The sequence below is a fragment of the Motacilla alba genome, chromosome 9 (assembly GCF_015832195.1).
Source record: "Motacilla alba alba isolate MOTALB_02 chromosome 9, Motacilla_alba_V1.0_pri, whole genome shotgun sequence".
Classification (NCBI taxonomy): Eukaryota; Metazoa; Chordata; class Aves; order Passeriformes; family Motacillidae; genus Motacilla; species Motacilla alba.
Window position 1 is genome coordinate 7,887,201 of NC_052024.1, and position 13,366 is coordinate 7,900,566.

At 41.9% G+C, this 13,366-nt stretch overlaps 1 protein-coding gene across 1 annotated transcript in view; it reads right to left on the reverse strand.

The window, feature by feature from the left end:
• The window catches only part of EPHA4 (EPH receptor A4), a 105,654-nt gene that overhangs the window by 8,512 nt on the left and 83,776 nt on the right, over positions 1 to 13,366 (reverse strand). Inside the window, exons 9-14 of the mRNA XM_038145428.1 lie at positions 11,023 to 11,081; positions 10,138 to 10,251; positions 9,768 to 9,953; positions 5,816 to 5,877; positions 5,000 to 5,209; positions 2,334 to 2,483 (exon numbers count right to left, since the gene is read on the reverse strand). Of these exons, the coding sequence (XP_038001356.1) occupies positions 2,334 to 2,483; positions 5,000 to 5,209; positions 5,816 to 5,877; positions 9,768 to 9,953; positions 10,138 to 10,251; positions 11,023 to 11,081 (781 nt within the window). The remainder of the gene's footprint in view (positions 1 to 2,333; positions 2,484 to 4,999; positions 5,210 to 5,815; positions 5,878 to 9,767; positions 9,954 to 10,137; positions 10,252 to 11,022; positions 11,082 to 13,366) is intronic.

Here is a 13,366-nt window from a genome sequence, read left to right on the forward strand (position 1 = left end):
GCTCGGCCCACCAGCTGAGTACCGTTTATCCTAGGGCCATCCGGACTACGGTGACAAACCCCCAGTTAAGTGATACAACATGGAAAATTGCGCTCGGACTCAGACAGCTGGTGGTCTCAGAACTGTCATTTCTCCTCAGCAACTCAAAACTGAAAGTGTACCCAGAGCAGACATCAGATACAGCAGGGCAATTTGTCACAAAAAAGCACATGGGATACAGGGATGACAGAAGAGCCCTGGTTAGAAATAAGCAACTAGCCTCGTTGGACAGAGGGCTGGAGAAGCAACAGCTCTACAGCAAGTCTTTATTATCAGTCAGTTTTGGATGCAGTATGTTGAGACAGTATTTTTCCCATCATTTTTAAGGTACAGCAGATCACTCTCTCCCCCTGTCCTCCCAGGCTAGCTCATCTCTGTCAGTAAGAGAGGCCTTGCAGAGAACCTGTTCCCTCACTGCTGTATCCTCTGAGCCAAGAAATGCAGAAATGGGAACCCTTTTGTGCAGCTTTACAGAAGTCCAACACATCTTAAGTATGTATTTCATATTTAACAGAACAGATTTCAGAAGACTGAAATCACTTCAAACCCTCTAAAAAGCACTCCAGAGCCTCTAATGGCTTCTTAGCTCTCTCAGGAGAATGAAACACAACCAGAACTCAATTCTGACATGGCAGGGACATGACCCAGGAGCCTTCAGATCTGAATTAATCAATATGACACTGCTGGCAGGACTCACCATGAGACTAGAGACCAGGAGTGCTCAGAGTTGCACTAAATTCTCTCCTTCTGGACTTGTCCAATTAGTGGCTAAAATCCACCGGGAGGACAAGGTGGGGGATATGCTTGCATTATTAGCAGCTATTCAGTGACCACAAATAAAGTGGCTCTCACTCCTCCAGAAACTATGAAGATCCTTTTGAATTCTCTTGATTCAACAGATACTGAGTATAATTTGAAATCCACTCCTGCTTTGTTGCAAGAGGACCTGCACTTGCCATCATTAAGGAAGAAAAAAGGCATGTCTATGCTATGGGCTGTAAAGAGTCTGCACAGACAGTAATATTGGCTTTCCCTGTCTTGTTCAAGCCAGATTTTTGACATGGTCTAGCAGTGCACAGTCGCAGTGAACACCAGCCTAACATAAACAGCTCTAATAAAAGCAGCTGTTTGTTGCAGTGAGCTCCACTGTGCTGTGCAGACAAGCCTGATATAACCGAGACGCATCTGGTGTTTTATTTTCTTGCTAAGTCTTGATGACTTCCTGTTAGCAAAAGGAAGGCAAGATTGGGTGCCAGAAGAGACATTTCACATCAGAAGGAAATTAAAATTATATCCCCCATTTAGGTTAAATGCCATCCACATCTAGACACTCTTTGAAAACGTTCAGCTCTACAGAGAAAGCAGATGACTTGTAAAATGCCTTAACCACTCCCATGGCTGTATATTCAGATTACCATTTTCTTCTTCCCTTACTTGCTTGTAAATCCCCTGGGAAAAGAATTACGGATAATCTAGGCCTCATTTTCAGTGGGATTTTTTTTTTCATTTAATAAAAATTCTATTAGCAAAAGCTCTTATTAGCATTATTATTAAATACTCTTCTGGAACAGCAGCCATTGTGCACAGTCCCTCTTGGAACACTCTGAAGTAGTCCAGATGGTACAGTTAAACAGGACATGCATAATTTAAGAATGGTCATTTACAAAAGCTGCTTTTTAATGCCCTCAGGGGGCAGCTATGCCATTGTCACAAGGATGCTCTGACTGATAATCAGAATTAGATTTCCTATGTGTTGATTTAGATATCCTACAAGAAATAAAATCACCTGGAAGAGTTATAAGCATAGTGGAGCTTCAAGAATTAACTACCAGTAGGAAGCCAAATCAAATTCAAGTGTTTTTCTCTTAAAGACATTCAGTAAACTCAAGATATAATATGAAAATTCAAATCTTTCTTCTCTTGACAGTTTTATGATTTGACAGTTTAAATACATTAGCTGCCCTTTCCTCCATTTTTCTTTAATTGCCTTTTTTTTTTTACATTTAAAAGACCAAACCAAATAAACCCCATGCACAAGGTATAGACCCTAACTTGAGAATCCCCTACCCTATTCCATGGGCTTAGACAAAGCTTGAAATACTCAAGGAACTTTAGTTCCAGAGAGGTTCCCTTAGAAAACAGGAGTCTGCCACCCATGACATCCTTTTAAAAGCCTGGAATAAACATCTTATAGCTACACAGCAATTGCCACAGAAACACATCAGCAGACATCTAAGGATAAAGATGAGAGCATGGGGAGGGGAAAGGCAGGGGAAGCTCAGAAGGACACTCACATCTTGGTTGGACATGTCCCAGTAGGGTCTTTCCCCGTAGGACATCACCTCCCACATGACGATGCCGTAGCTCCAGACGTCGCTGGCCGAGGTGAACTTGCGGTAGGCGATGGCCTCGGGAGCCGTCCACCTGATGGGGATCTTGCCCCCCTGCCACCAGGGAAAGGAACCACAGGCTGGTGAGTCAATGCAGTGGTGTGTGTGGCTGACACTGCTCTATGTATTCAAAGTACAAAATGGTTTTTTGTGTACAGCTCCAGAACTCTTCTGAGAAACACAGCCACTTTCTCTCCCGCTCGCCATAAAGCTGTCAGATCCAACCAGGAGGCAATGCTGCCCATCTGCTTGCTTCAGGCACGAGGAGGGGAACCAGTAAATTGTTAAATGTATTTTTATCAGCCCTCCAAGAGATCTCTGCTTAGGGCTATGCTGAAGCCTGAGAACAAGCCAGGGGTTTTACAAAGTATACATTAGAGATTTAGTTGACAAAACAAATAAGTACATGCTGTTAATTACTATTTCCTTGCTTGCCTGTCTGACCTGTTTGGCCTGTTTCAGAAAAATGGGATTATAAACATTTTGCTTTTCAAAAAGGTAAAATAAAGAGAGGATAAACTGGGAAGATTTACGAATACAGTGGTGTTTCCCATGGGCAATATCCCAACTCCTACCAGAGATATGAGAAGGCAAGCAAGCCTCTGGGCTCTCCCAGACCCTGGAGGACGATTTCAACACCAAACCAGGGTACAAGGCTGCTTTTGATACCTGTTGGAGAAATCTGCCTCTTCTTACAATACTTTTTTTTAAACAAATAAAAACACTTGGCCATCTGATTTGGGCCACTGAGGTCCTACACTGTTTAAAAAGGAATTCACTCCATCCTGTTTATCTGATTTTGCCTTAGCTGAGTGATCCCAGGCCAGAGATTTCTCCTTTTGTTTATGCTAATATGCAAGGTGTTTTTAATTGAGCTTTTGGTTTCCTGCAGTTCCATCTGGGGAATGACTTAAGCTGAACAAAGGTTTTCAGATTTTTTTTTCATTTGCTTTTATGCTTCTTTGATTAAGTTTATTTTGGTAGTTTTTTTCCAAGCCATCTCCTAGATAGCTTTTATCCATAACTGAGTGCAGTGTGTGCATACTTAACAGTATATTGTTCTACTATATCTCTCAAGTGTTTAATATGGACTGGTTCCAAAGCCAAGGGAAATCAAAAGGGGTCCTTCCCCCGGCTGCTTCAGCCTTTGCATCAGGCCCTTTGTGAATCAGGTTGTGGCAATATGTGCCTTGGTGACTACAAGATGCTCTCACTTTAATGAGTTACTAACAGGAGCAGAACACATCATTTCTTTAAAAAATGCTGCTTTAAAAAATTGCATTCTATTGCAGCCTCTCTGGTTATGCAAAAGCTTTATTCCTCCTTTCAGACACAGATGCACTGAGATTGTTTATACATGGTTGTCACTCTAAAAATTGTCAATAAGCTCTTTATATTTAGCTGCTTGAGCACAGTGGAATTAATCCAAATATCCCTGATCCTTCATTACTGATAGCAAATGAAGACAATGACTGTTAAGCAAATGTCATTGACTCTCTCTAGTTTACTCCTGAGAGCCAACAATACCGTATCTTCACTTGCTAAATTCAAAGAGAAGCTTTTCAATCATTTCTGTCTTGCCCTTGTGTGCTTATCTAAAGTGTGATTTCCCTGAATACAGCTTTTCAGACCTCTGCTTCTGCTTCTTCCACTTGCCACCCTTATGAGTGAGAGATACCAAGGCTGGCCAGCATTTAATACTATAGGAGTCTATCCTTCCCTGTAATGAGCTGTGAATCCATTAAAAGATGAGTGTTGGGATTAAACAGCAAGATCTGAGTGCTGCAACAAACTCAGCACTAGGGAGAACAGATGGAGAATGGCAGATATTTAAAAACGAAGAAAAGAAGCAATTAAAAAAAGAGACTTTATAAACCGACATTTTTCTCTTTAGGTGCATGTTGATATCAGAGGTATTGGTAAAAAGGCTGGTAATGGCTGGGATGTTGTTTTGTGGCCAGAATACTGGCCCTACTCCTTGTGCAGCATATTAAAATGGCTATAGCAAAATTACTTAAAATTACCATCCCATCAGTGGGATGCTGAAATATAGATAAAATGGGAAAGAAACAAAAAATGGGAACGCAGGCCAAACATTTTTCCCAGCACAAAAAATTTAGGTCAAATTTATGGCTGGCTTTGTGATGGGCAAAAGTGGATGCATCTTTCTAATTTTTCTTGTGGTGTGTCTTGTGTCTACACCTTCTGTATCAAACATGAGTATGAGCAGCCATGTGGAAACCCTGTTTGTAGGTATCAGAAGGAGCAGGAGTCCAGACTTTAATTTCTGGCATCAGATTCCTGTCACGTGCTCTATCATGATGAGGGAACGAGGAATACATGGGTCACATCCTCAGAAAAGAAATATTGCTGTGGCCACTGCTGTAGCAGCAACAGCACATCAATTTATAGGAGCTGTGGAGCCTGGGCCAATGTTTACTTTTAGGTTGTGATTTAGGTTTCCACTTGTGACTGAGACTATTTTAAAACAAACCACTGACACCTCCCACACAGTCAGACAAAACCAACATGCAGGCACGACAACGTGGCCATTTTCCCTCCCTCCTTACCCGTGTGGTGTAAGCTGCCTCAGGGTCATCCTCCAGGACCCGGGACATGCCGAAGTCAGACACTTTGCAGACCAGGTTGCTGTTGACCAGAATGTTGCGAGCAGCGAGATCCCGGTGCACGTAGCTCATGTCAGACAGGTACTTCATCCCTGAGCCAATGCCACGGAGCATCCCCACCAACTGGATCACTGTGAATCTGCCATCATTCTTCTGCATATGGGGAAAGGAGCAAAATCACGGAGCATTAAGCTAAAAGCTACATTATAGCCACTGCTGAAATTGGCAAAGAGCAGGGCTGCGGATTCCCATCTTCTCTCCAATAAAATGCAATGTTATTTCCTTGCTCTCCTCACCAGTGTCTATAATTCACCAGTAAAGCAAAAACCCAGAGGTTCTGTCACAGCTCTCAGTGATGCAGTATCCTGTTTGCAATGAATCTGATTTTAATGAGTCTACAGCACTGCAATGCTTTCAAAAAAGGAGCAAGCCAGAAATGTTCACATTGAACATGGATTATTTAAGATCCTGCTATTTGAAAAATTAATTTATTTTATATTCTTCCACTTTATATTTATTCTGGTTTTCAATAGAAGCAACACCAGAAAATAGAATTTCCCAAGTACAAACATAATTTCTTTAAAACTGTGCAAGTTTCAGTATCTTCCAAAGAGAAAAAAGAAAAAAAAAAGAAAAAATAAAAGGAAAAGGAAAAAATGAAAAGGAAAAGGAAAAATGAAAAGGAAAAGGAAAAAATGAAAATGAAAAGGAAAAGTTTCCCAGTATAAAATCTCCTTAGCTTTTGAAGAAATCACCTACCCTGAGGAAGGCATCCAAGGAGCCATTCTCCATGTACTCAGTTATGATCATTACTGGTTTACCTAGAGTGTGCAGAAAGAAAAACACAATTCCTTGATGAACACCAATGTTAATGGGATAAAAATGGCTTGCACATGATTTTACTGCCAAGACACCTGGCTTACACAATCTAATTTAATTTGAAACGCACCAAGCTTATGCCTCAGCTGTGGGGAGCAAGAGATGAAATATTACAGGACAGAAACATTTAATGGGCCCATTTGGAAGGTTAACCCCTTGGTTGACTCATTGACAAGGTCTTTAACTAAAGTGGCTCCTGTTCTCTAAGGAATATGTGAATTGATAATTGAGAACTAAGAAACAAAGATCTGTCCAAACCTGACAAAAATCTTTAGTATTATATATTGTTCACAGAGCAGAAAATGGAATTTGTGAATGCTTTGGTCTGTCTGTCTTTTTTGAAAAATCAATGTTTTAGGCAAGCTGGAAGCTGCCAGGAGCTACAAGGTATTCCAAGACAACTGGATTCAAGAATGAAAAATGCAGGCTGCTCCTTTCAACCTTCTCTGTTCCAAATTTGTATTCTGTGTTTCTCTTGTTATTTATAAATGAGCCAAAGCCATTTGCCTCCAGAAGTCAGCCAGGGGCAAAAAGATTCAGAGCCCTGTGTCACACAGGGGGAACAGAGTTCAGCAGCACCCAGCTCCTCATGCTGCAACGGGGGCCAAGCTGGGCAACTGGAGGAGAAATGCAATGTTACTGACAGGGGGATGCTCTCTAGGCACTCCCCTGCCTAAAACAACAGCAAATACACAAATAATGCCTGATGCCTTCAAGAGTTTTATAAAGATCATACAGTGCTGAAACTGAGAACACTTAGGTGCATGCAAGGAACACTATTTCATGGAGTTAAATCTCATAGCATATTTGACATTCAGGTATTTGTAGAAATAGGTCTGATAAGTTCTCAAAAGAGCAGTGGCAGAAGTCCAGAAGTAACTCATCAAAGGTTGAATGGCAAAAGCCCAGTCCCAAGATGAGCACGTTAAGATGAGCACCTGACAGTCAGTGCTGTCTGGCATGGCAAACCTTCCTCTCTCTTACGCTTTACCTACAGGAACTATAGTTTTCTTCCTAATAAAAGATGGTGTCCCAGACAAACTCAGCTTTTACTTCTTGGAGCAGGTCTGAATAAGGGACATATAAGGGAAAGAAGGCTTCAAAGACCAGGTCACCCAGACTGTAGATAGCCCAGCTGCATCTTGGCATGAGAGGTATCAGAACTAAATTTTTCCTTACTTCTGTCACCAGCAAGGATTTGCTCCAGAACAGCCATCTCTAAAAATCACCCTACCATGAAATGTTGCAGCATTTAACGTTCCCCTAATAGTTTCTACCTCAGTGCATCTTTCACCAAGATTCTTTTCTCTTCATTTGTCAGGGATTTCTGGTTCTGAAGTAACCTTTTTTTTAATTAGAAAACCATATGCTATAGGGACTGACTGTAGGAACATTTTACCACATTTCACTTAGGCCAACATCTATGTGCGATACATAACTTGTCTCACTCATCATTACTTATTTCACCTTTCTGGTCCCAGCCTATCCTTTACAGGCCTTTTACTACTCCTGCTTTTACTTCCCTTCCCTGCTGGTATCCAAATTATTACTGGTTTGGTCCCAAGCAAGCTAACATGCCTGGGAAATGCCACTACTGAATGTTGCAGAGAAGCAATGGTATTGCACAAAGCAAACTGCTCTGGATGAAGGGCTGAGTGACCTTGGCTGAGCACATCCTTAAGTAAAAGGATGTGATTAAACATCATCCTCCCTCTAATTCACCTTTGAAAGCATTCTTTGGTAGAAAGAGGAAAAACTTCAACCAAATCTGCATATGGCACAGTTTCATTTATGCTTTGCAACTGCAACAGCCACCCTTCCACTGAACAAATACAGCTAAATGAGTATTAATTAACCTTCTCCAATCAAAAGATACTATGTCAACGTAGAAGGGAAAAAAGGAAGACTCTTTCAGTGCATTAACATGTAATTTCATTACTCAAACACTTCTTTAGCAGGGGAGGGGGGATTGAGAGAGGAGGGAGAAGTTACCATCAGCGAGTCAATTATTAAAGTACTTGACTAGCAGCCAATAATTTATTCATGGTTTTTTGCTGCCTCTCTCAACCCCCATCTATACCACTATTTATCTCACATTTTAATTTTCAGTTTATTAAATGCATCCATTTATCACAGCATTCAGAAAACCTATGGAGAAATGGAGATAAATGTGTTCTTAAGTGGCCCTGTTTCCCCAGGAGTGCAGCTGGCAGTAACAGAGCCGTGTTGCTGCTGGAGCATCACTTACTGGGAGCCAGGAATGGGGCACTGCCAGGTCACACTGCCACCTCCTCGGTGAAAATTCCCAATCATTTTAATTCACTGACAACTGCATTATGCAAATGCCTACGGCCATTTATAAGTGCTGGAGCTGTAGCAGCTCAGGGGCTTCCAGCCTCAGTGGGATTGCAACACAAAGATTCCTCTGTTGTCTTTCTTTTACTGAGGTGCTAAAAGAATCACTGTCTGAGACAAACACCATGGCCTGATCACAGCCCTCCTCCCCTTTGTTATAACAATCACAGAGAGACACTCAGACCTTCCATATTTAAACAGAGTACTGTATTTCAATTTTAGTTTTGAGGGAGGCTCTCCCATTAAAGCATGGCCAAAATTAGTCCAAACTGCTCTTTGCCTTTAAAAGCAAACTGCCACACACTGCATGAGCCATTTTCAACTGTTGAGAGCAGGCAGACCAGGAGACAGCAACACAAATGAGCAGGGCTAAGATTTCCAGAAACAAAAGTGGCAGAGTAAGTATCAGCTCTCACTGACATTCAAGAGGAACAGAGTTTTACAGTGGAACTGATGGTGTTGATAACCTTTCATGAGAGGTACTTTGTTCTTCTAGTGATATTTTACTTTTTAACTTTTCATCCATCTCAAATTTTAACTGCTCCCACTATTAATACTCTGCATTCATGTTCCTCATGCTGCAGAATGTGAGCTTCACAAAGTCCACTCTGACAGCAGGTCACAAGATCACTGCCTGCTTTCCATGCTACCCTGAGCATGAGCCCCAACACCCAAATAGTCTTTTAGGATTAGCAATCAGAGCCAGGCTTTGCCACCATGCTACCCAGGGCAGCTGGGCAGAGACAACACCTACACCATGGCAATGGCACCTTGTCAGCTCAGATCCAAGCACTGGTGTCCCACAGGTGCATTTTCAGCTCTAGCCTAGACAGCACCCAGCAAACACTGTCACTCTCTAAAGCACAGTCAGACTTAAAAAACCCCGAACAAAGCAAACAAAAATATCATCCAGGTAAATTCTGCAGAGTGAAATTAGCACACCTGTAAATCAGAGAAAACAAATAAGCAAGTTTCACACTAAAATAGCCTGCTCCATTTCAAAGGCTTGCTCCTTACATCTGTGCTTTGTACTTCAAACATATGACTGTGTAGTTTTGTTTTGGTATTTTTCCCCCATCATTTTGAATTCTTCGCTCACCATCTGCTTTTGCCTATCCTGTAACAATCATCTCAGTCTAGCAAAGATGTGAAAGATGCCTGCTTGGCATAGCAAGAAGGGATAAAAAAAAAGCCAACCCCTGCAGTATTAATTCCCTCTACAAAATCTTGTACGAGCTGCCTACAGATAGAATATCAGTTGAAACCGTAAACCCATTTATAGCTGACAACAAGATTAATGACTTGTCCTGCACTGATTTCCTCCTATTAGCTATCAGTGGATCTGTTCCATCTGTCATTTTACAGGAAAGAGGGTAAGAAGGAGAAGAAAAAAGAAAAAAAAAGCCAGCACACACCACACAGACTTAATTTCTCAGTGACTTCTAAATTGGACTTGTCATGAAAATGACCTACTTACATTTAGTAACTACACCTTCCAAGTGGATGATATTGGGGTGGTCAAATTGTCCCATGATACTGGCCTCACTCAGGAAGTCTCTCCTTTGTTTATCAGTGTAACCAGCTTTTAGAGTCTTGATAGCAACACAGATCTCTCTTTTTCCTGGCACTTTGAGACGTCCACTGCACACTTCACCAAACTCCCCTTAAAGAAAAAGGCACAAGAATCCATGGTCACGAGCCTGAAGCATGCACTTGTGTTGTCAAACTGTTATGTCAGTACATTTGGGAGAACTGTCATACAAAAATCATAGGATCACACATTCCCTAAAAGCAAATTTAAAAGTGTATTTACGGGGAAAAAAAAAAGCAAAAGTTCTGGCACTTACCCACACCAATAACTTTTTCAATCTTTATGCAGGAGGCATCAATTTCTTTGGCAAATTCCCTCACAGCTTGGTTTGGATCCTCATATGTAAAAGGATCCACATATGTTCTAACACCTGCAAGGCAGAAATGTTTTATTTGAAGTCACTGATCTACATGCTGCTGAACACAGAACATATGAGACTGAAGCCTTAATGATATACAACAGCAAAGAGAGTGTACAATAAAAATGTACTGTAAGCCAGGAATGACTGATAAGGAAGGAAGGACTCGAGTATTTTTCCCCCCCAGTACAATATTTTTAAGTGTAAACATTTCGTATTTCCCATTATTGATGTAAAGAATCAGGCTTTTGCAATTAATGAGCTTTACAAATCTCTGCCATCACTAGCATAACCTGTCAGGGACCTGTGAGACTAAAACACATCCCTTTTTCCTACAGGAGCCAGGAAATTCTGAGCTCAGGCCCTGGGTTTGGTACATGGAAGTAACAATAGGATTCAGTGCTGGAAAAAAGGCAGCAAGGTTCACATTCCCTTTCCTGCAGGATTGCCTCTGGCCCATTCAGAAACTGCTTTAGCAGAGTGCTGTGGGAAAAAACCTTGCCTAGAAATCAAGTGGCTAAGAACAGGTATCTTTCAATGGCAAGGAACAATGCAAAAATTTGATGAACCCTTCTCCTCTCTGTACCCTCAAAACTTTTTTCCCAGACACTTCTGCTTTCCCTGATACTGGAGTAAATAAATTTCAAAGCAGGATATTTGCAAGAGGGGAAAACAGAAACCCATTCTCCTCAAGAGGAATGCAATCCCTTATTTCCTGACCACCAGAACATGAGCCATGTTTTACAGCCCAAACAAAAACCCCCAAACCCCAGGGCCTTTTACCTTGGTTCAAGTGTTTCTCCTCATCTGCCTCTTGCTTTGCCTTGCTGTACTTACTGCGCCTGTCAGAACAAAACACAGCAAGTGAGTGCAAAAGAAGGATCTCACTCTCCAACAAGCTCAGTTGTCCTGACCTGCAGAGACTTGAGCTGCTGGCACCTGCCAGAGCCATGACACAGCACACAACCAGGGCAGGAGGATCCTCACACTCCCCTGCGTGTTACTGGCATCAACAGAACATCAAAGGAAGCACAAATCTGTTTGTATCTCAGCATTTAAAGAAAGAAAAAGAAGTTTGTGCTTCAGCTACTTTTTCTTCAGACTTACTTTTGCAATTGAGGGCCCAAATTGCTTTTTATCCCTATCACACAGGGATTGAAATGCTACAACGGAGGTGTTTTGGTAGATTGACTTTCAAACATCATTAGGCAAATGCCAACATCAATACACTTATTTAACTGCAAATTTTAAACTGGAAACAAGTCTCTTAACACAGAAATCAGGATCTCAGCAGAAAAAAAGGAAGAACCACCAACCCTGACCATCAAATATTAAGATCCCAAGGATTTTGCTTATTCTTTTAATCACTGCTTAATTGAAGGGGCTGAAGAACTCCTGATGGCAGAACTCCTCTACTAACTCTCTGAGCTGGAGGCAGTAACACAGCAGAGTATATTAATTCTACAGATTACCACTTCTATACCTACACCTGTGGTACTGTAATCTAGTTATGTATTTAATTAGTTCAGCTTTCAGCTCCAATGGACAAGGAGCACTACAAGAAGCTAATACAAGAAGTTAGTCCATTAGGGAGGATATTTAGGAGTCTGCTCAGCCAAATGTGTAGGAATTTGAAGTTGCCCAGCATCCAGTGGTATGCAGACGCAGAGAAATGATTTGGGCTTTTACCCACCCATCCTTGAGTGTTCAGAACCAAGCACAAAGCAAACAGTGCTGAAGAGAAGAGTTTACTGTTGCTTACTCTCAGTTTGCCAGCTCCCAGGAAATCCAAACTTCCCAGTCAGACCCAGGAGAGCTGACTGGCAAGAGGCTGGGGTGGAGAGAAGAGGGAAGGAAGAAGGAGAAACCAAGCCTGGAGAACAGGAGGGGAGAATGGCACTGTCAGCAACATCCAGCTGCTGCCTGGAGTGGGGCAGGGGACAACCAGGCCTGCCAGGGACACCAGGGTGACACTGGGTTAATTAATAGGCTGAAAATGGTGAATAAGAGAAGAGGAAAATGGGACCAGGTTCAACAAAGACCTATAAGATATGAGTCAAAAGGGGTCAAAAAACTCACAGGTAACAGAAGAAAAGACACAACTGAGAGCCTCACTTGCAGCAAATCTGCCTGAGTCTTACCATACCTCTCCTGTCAGCAAAACCCCTCTGCCCCTTAGCAAAAAGCATCTCACTTCCCACTCTGCACCTGCCCTGTGGGGAATGGCAGCTTCCCACTGCTGTCAGCTGGGAGCCCATTCCCAGCCTTTCCCTGTGCTGGGTCATACAACACACTATGCCAAGGATAAAAAAATACAAATTAACCAGTAAACAGAAGGAAAAAAGGCCTGTCTGACATGTGAAGACAACCTGATCTTCGAACCAAGCATCACAGGTCCCAGCATTGACAGGACTTGTGTTCAGACAGAAAAAGCAGATTCACATCCAACCACAAACCAGTGGGAGCTGCTTCTCTTGAAACACAAATGGCTCCAATCATAAGAGCATTATTAAAACCCACACTGGATCCAAACATCTACTTAAACAGTTCATTTGCCCCAGAACTTACAGCACTGGTATAACAGAGCTGAGTGAAATAATGGGATTATGTTCTGCTCCCAGCTACTGAACTGAGTAAGAAGGAAGAGGCAGCACAAATCTCACCCAAGGCCACAAAAGACCAGGCCAGCTAAGGGGACCACAGAGATGGTTTCAGGTATTGTACAACTTCTCTCAGAAGAAAGGAAAAAAAGGGAAAAAGAAGATTCTGCATTTTAATCAGGATGCTTCAAATTAATTTTATTAATGTTCAGGCACAGATGGGAAATACAAAATGCAAACAGACTTTGCATGAAAGCATTTTAAGTATGAAAAAAATTCTCTTTATCTTATTTTTAAAAAGTACAAGCACCCTCACAACAGATTAAAAAATAACCTTCCCCCACCAAAACTCAAAGACTGCAAAAAGCAAAGGGAAACAAAGGGATTACTGTTCTAGCAATGTAATTGTAGCTTATTAAGTTTAAATAATACCTTCTAAACTAACTACCTACTTCCACCTCTCACAGTGTCACCTGTTGACCTCTCCTGCCTGGCTTTGGGCAGGACACTGCAGTGTGCCATTGTCC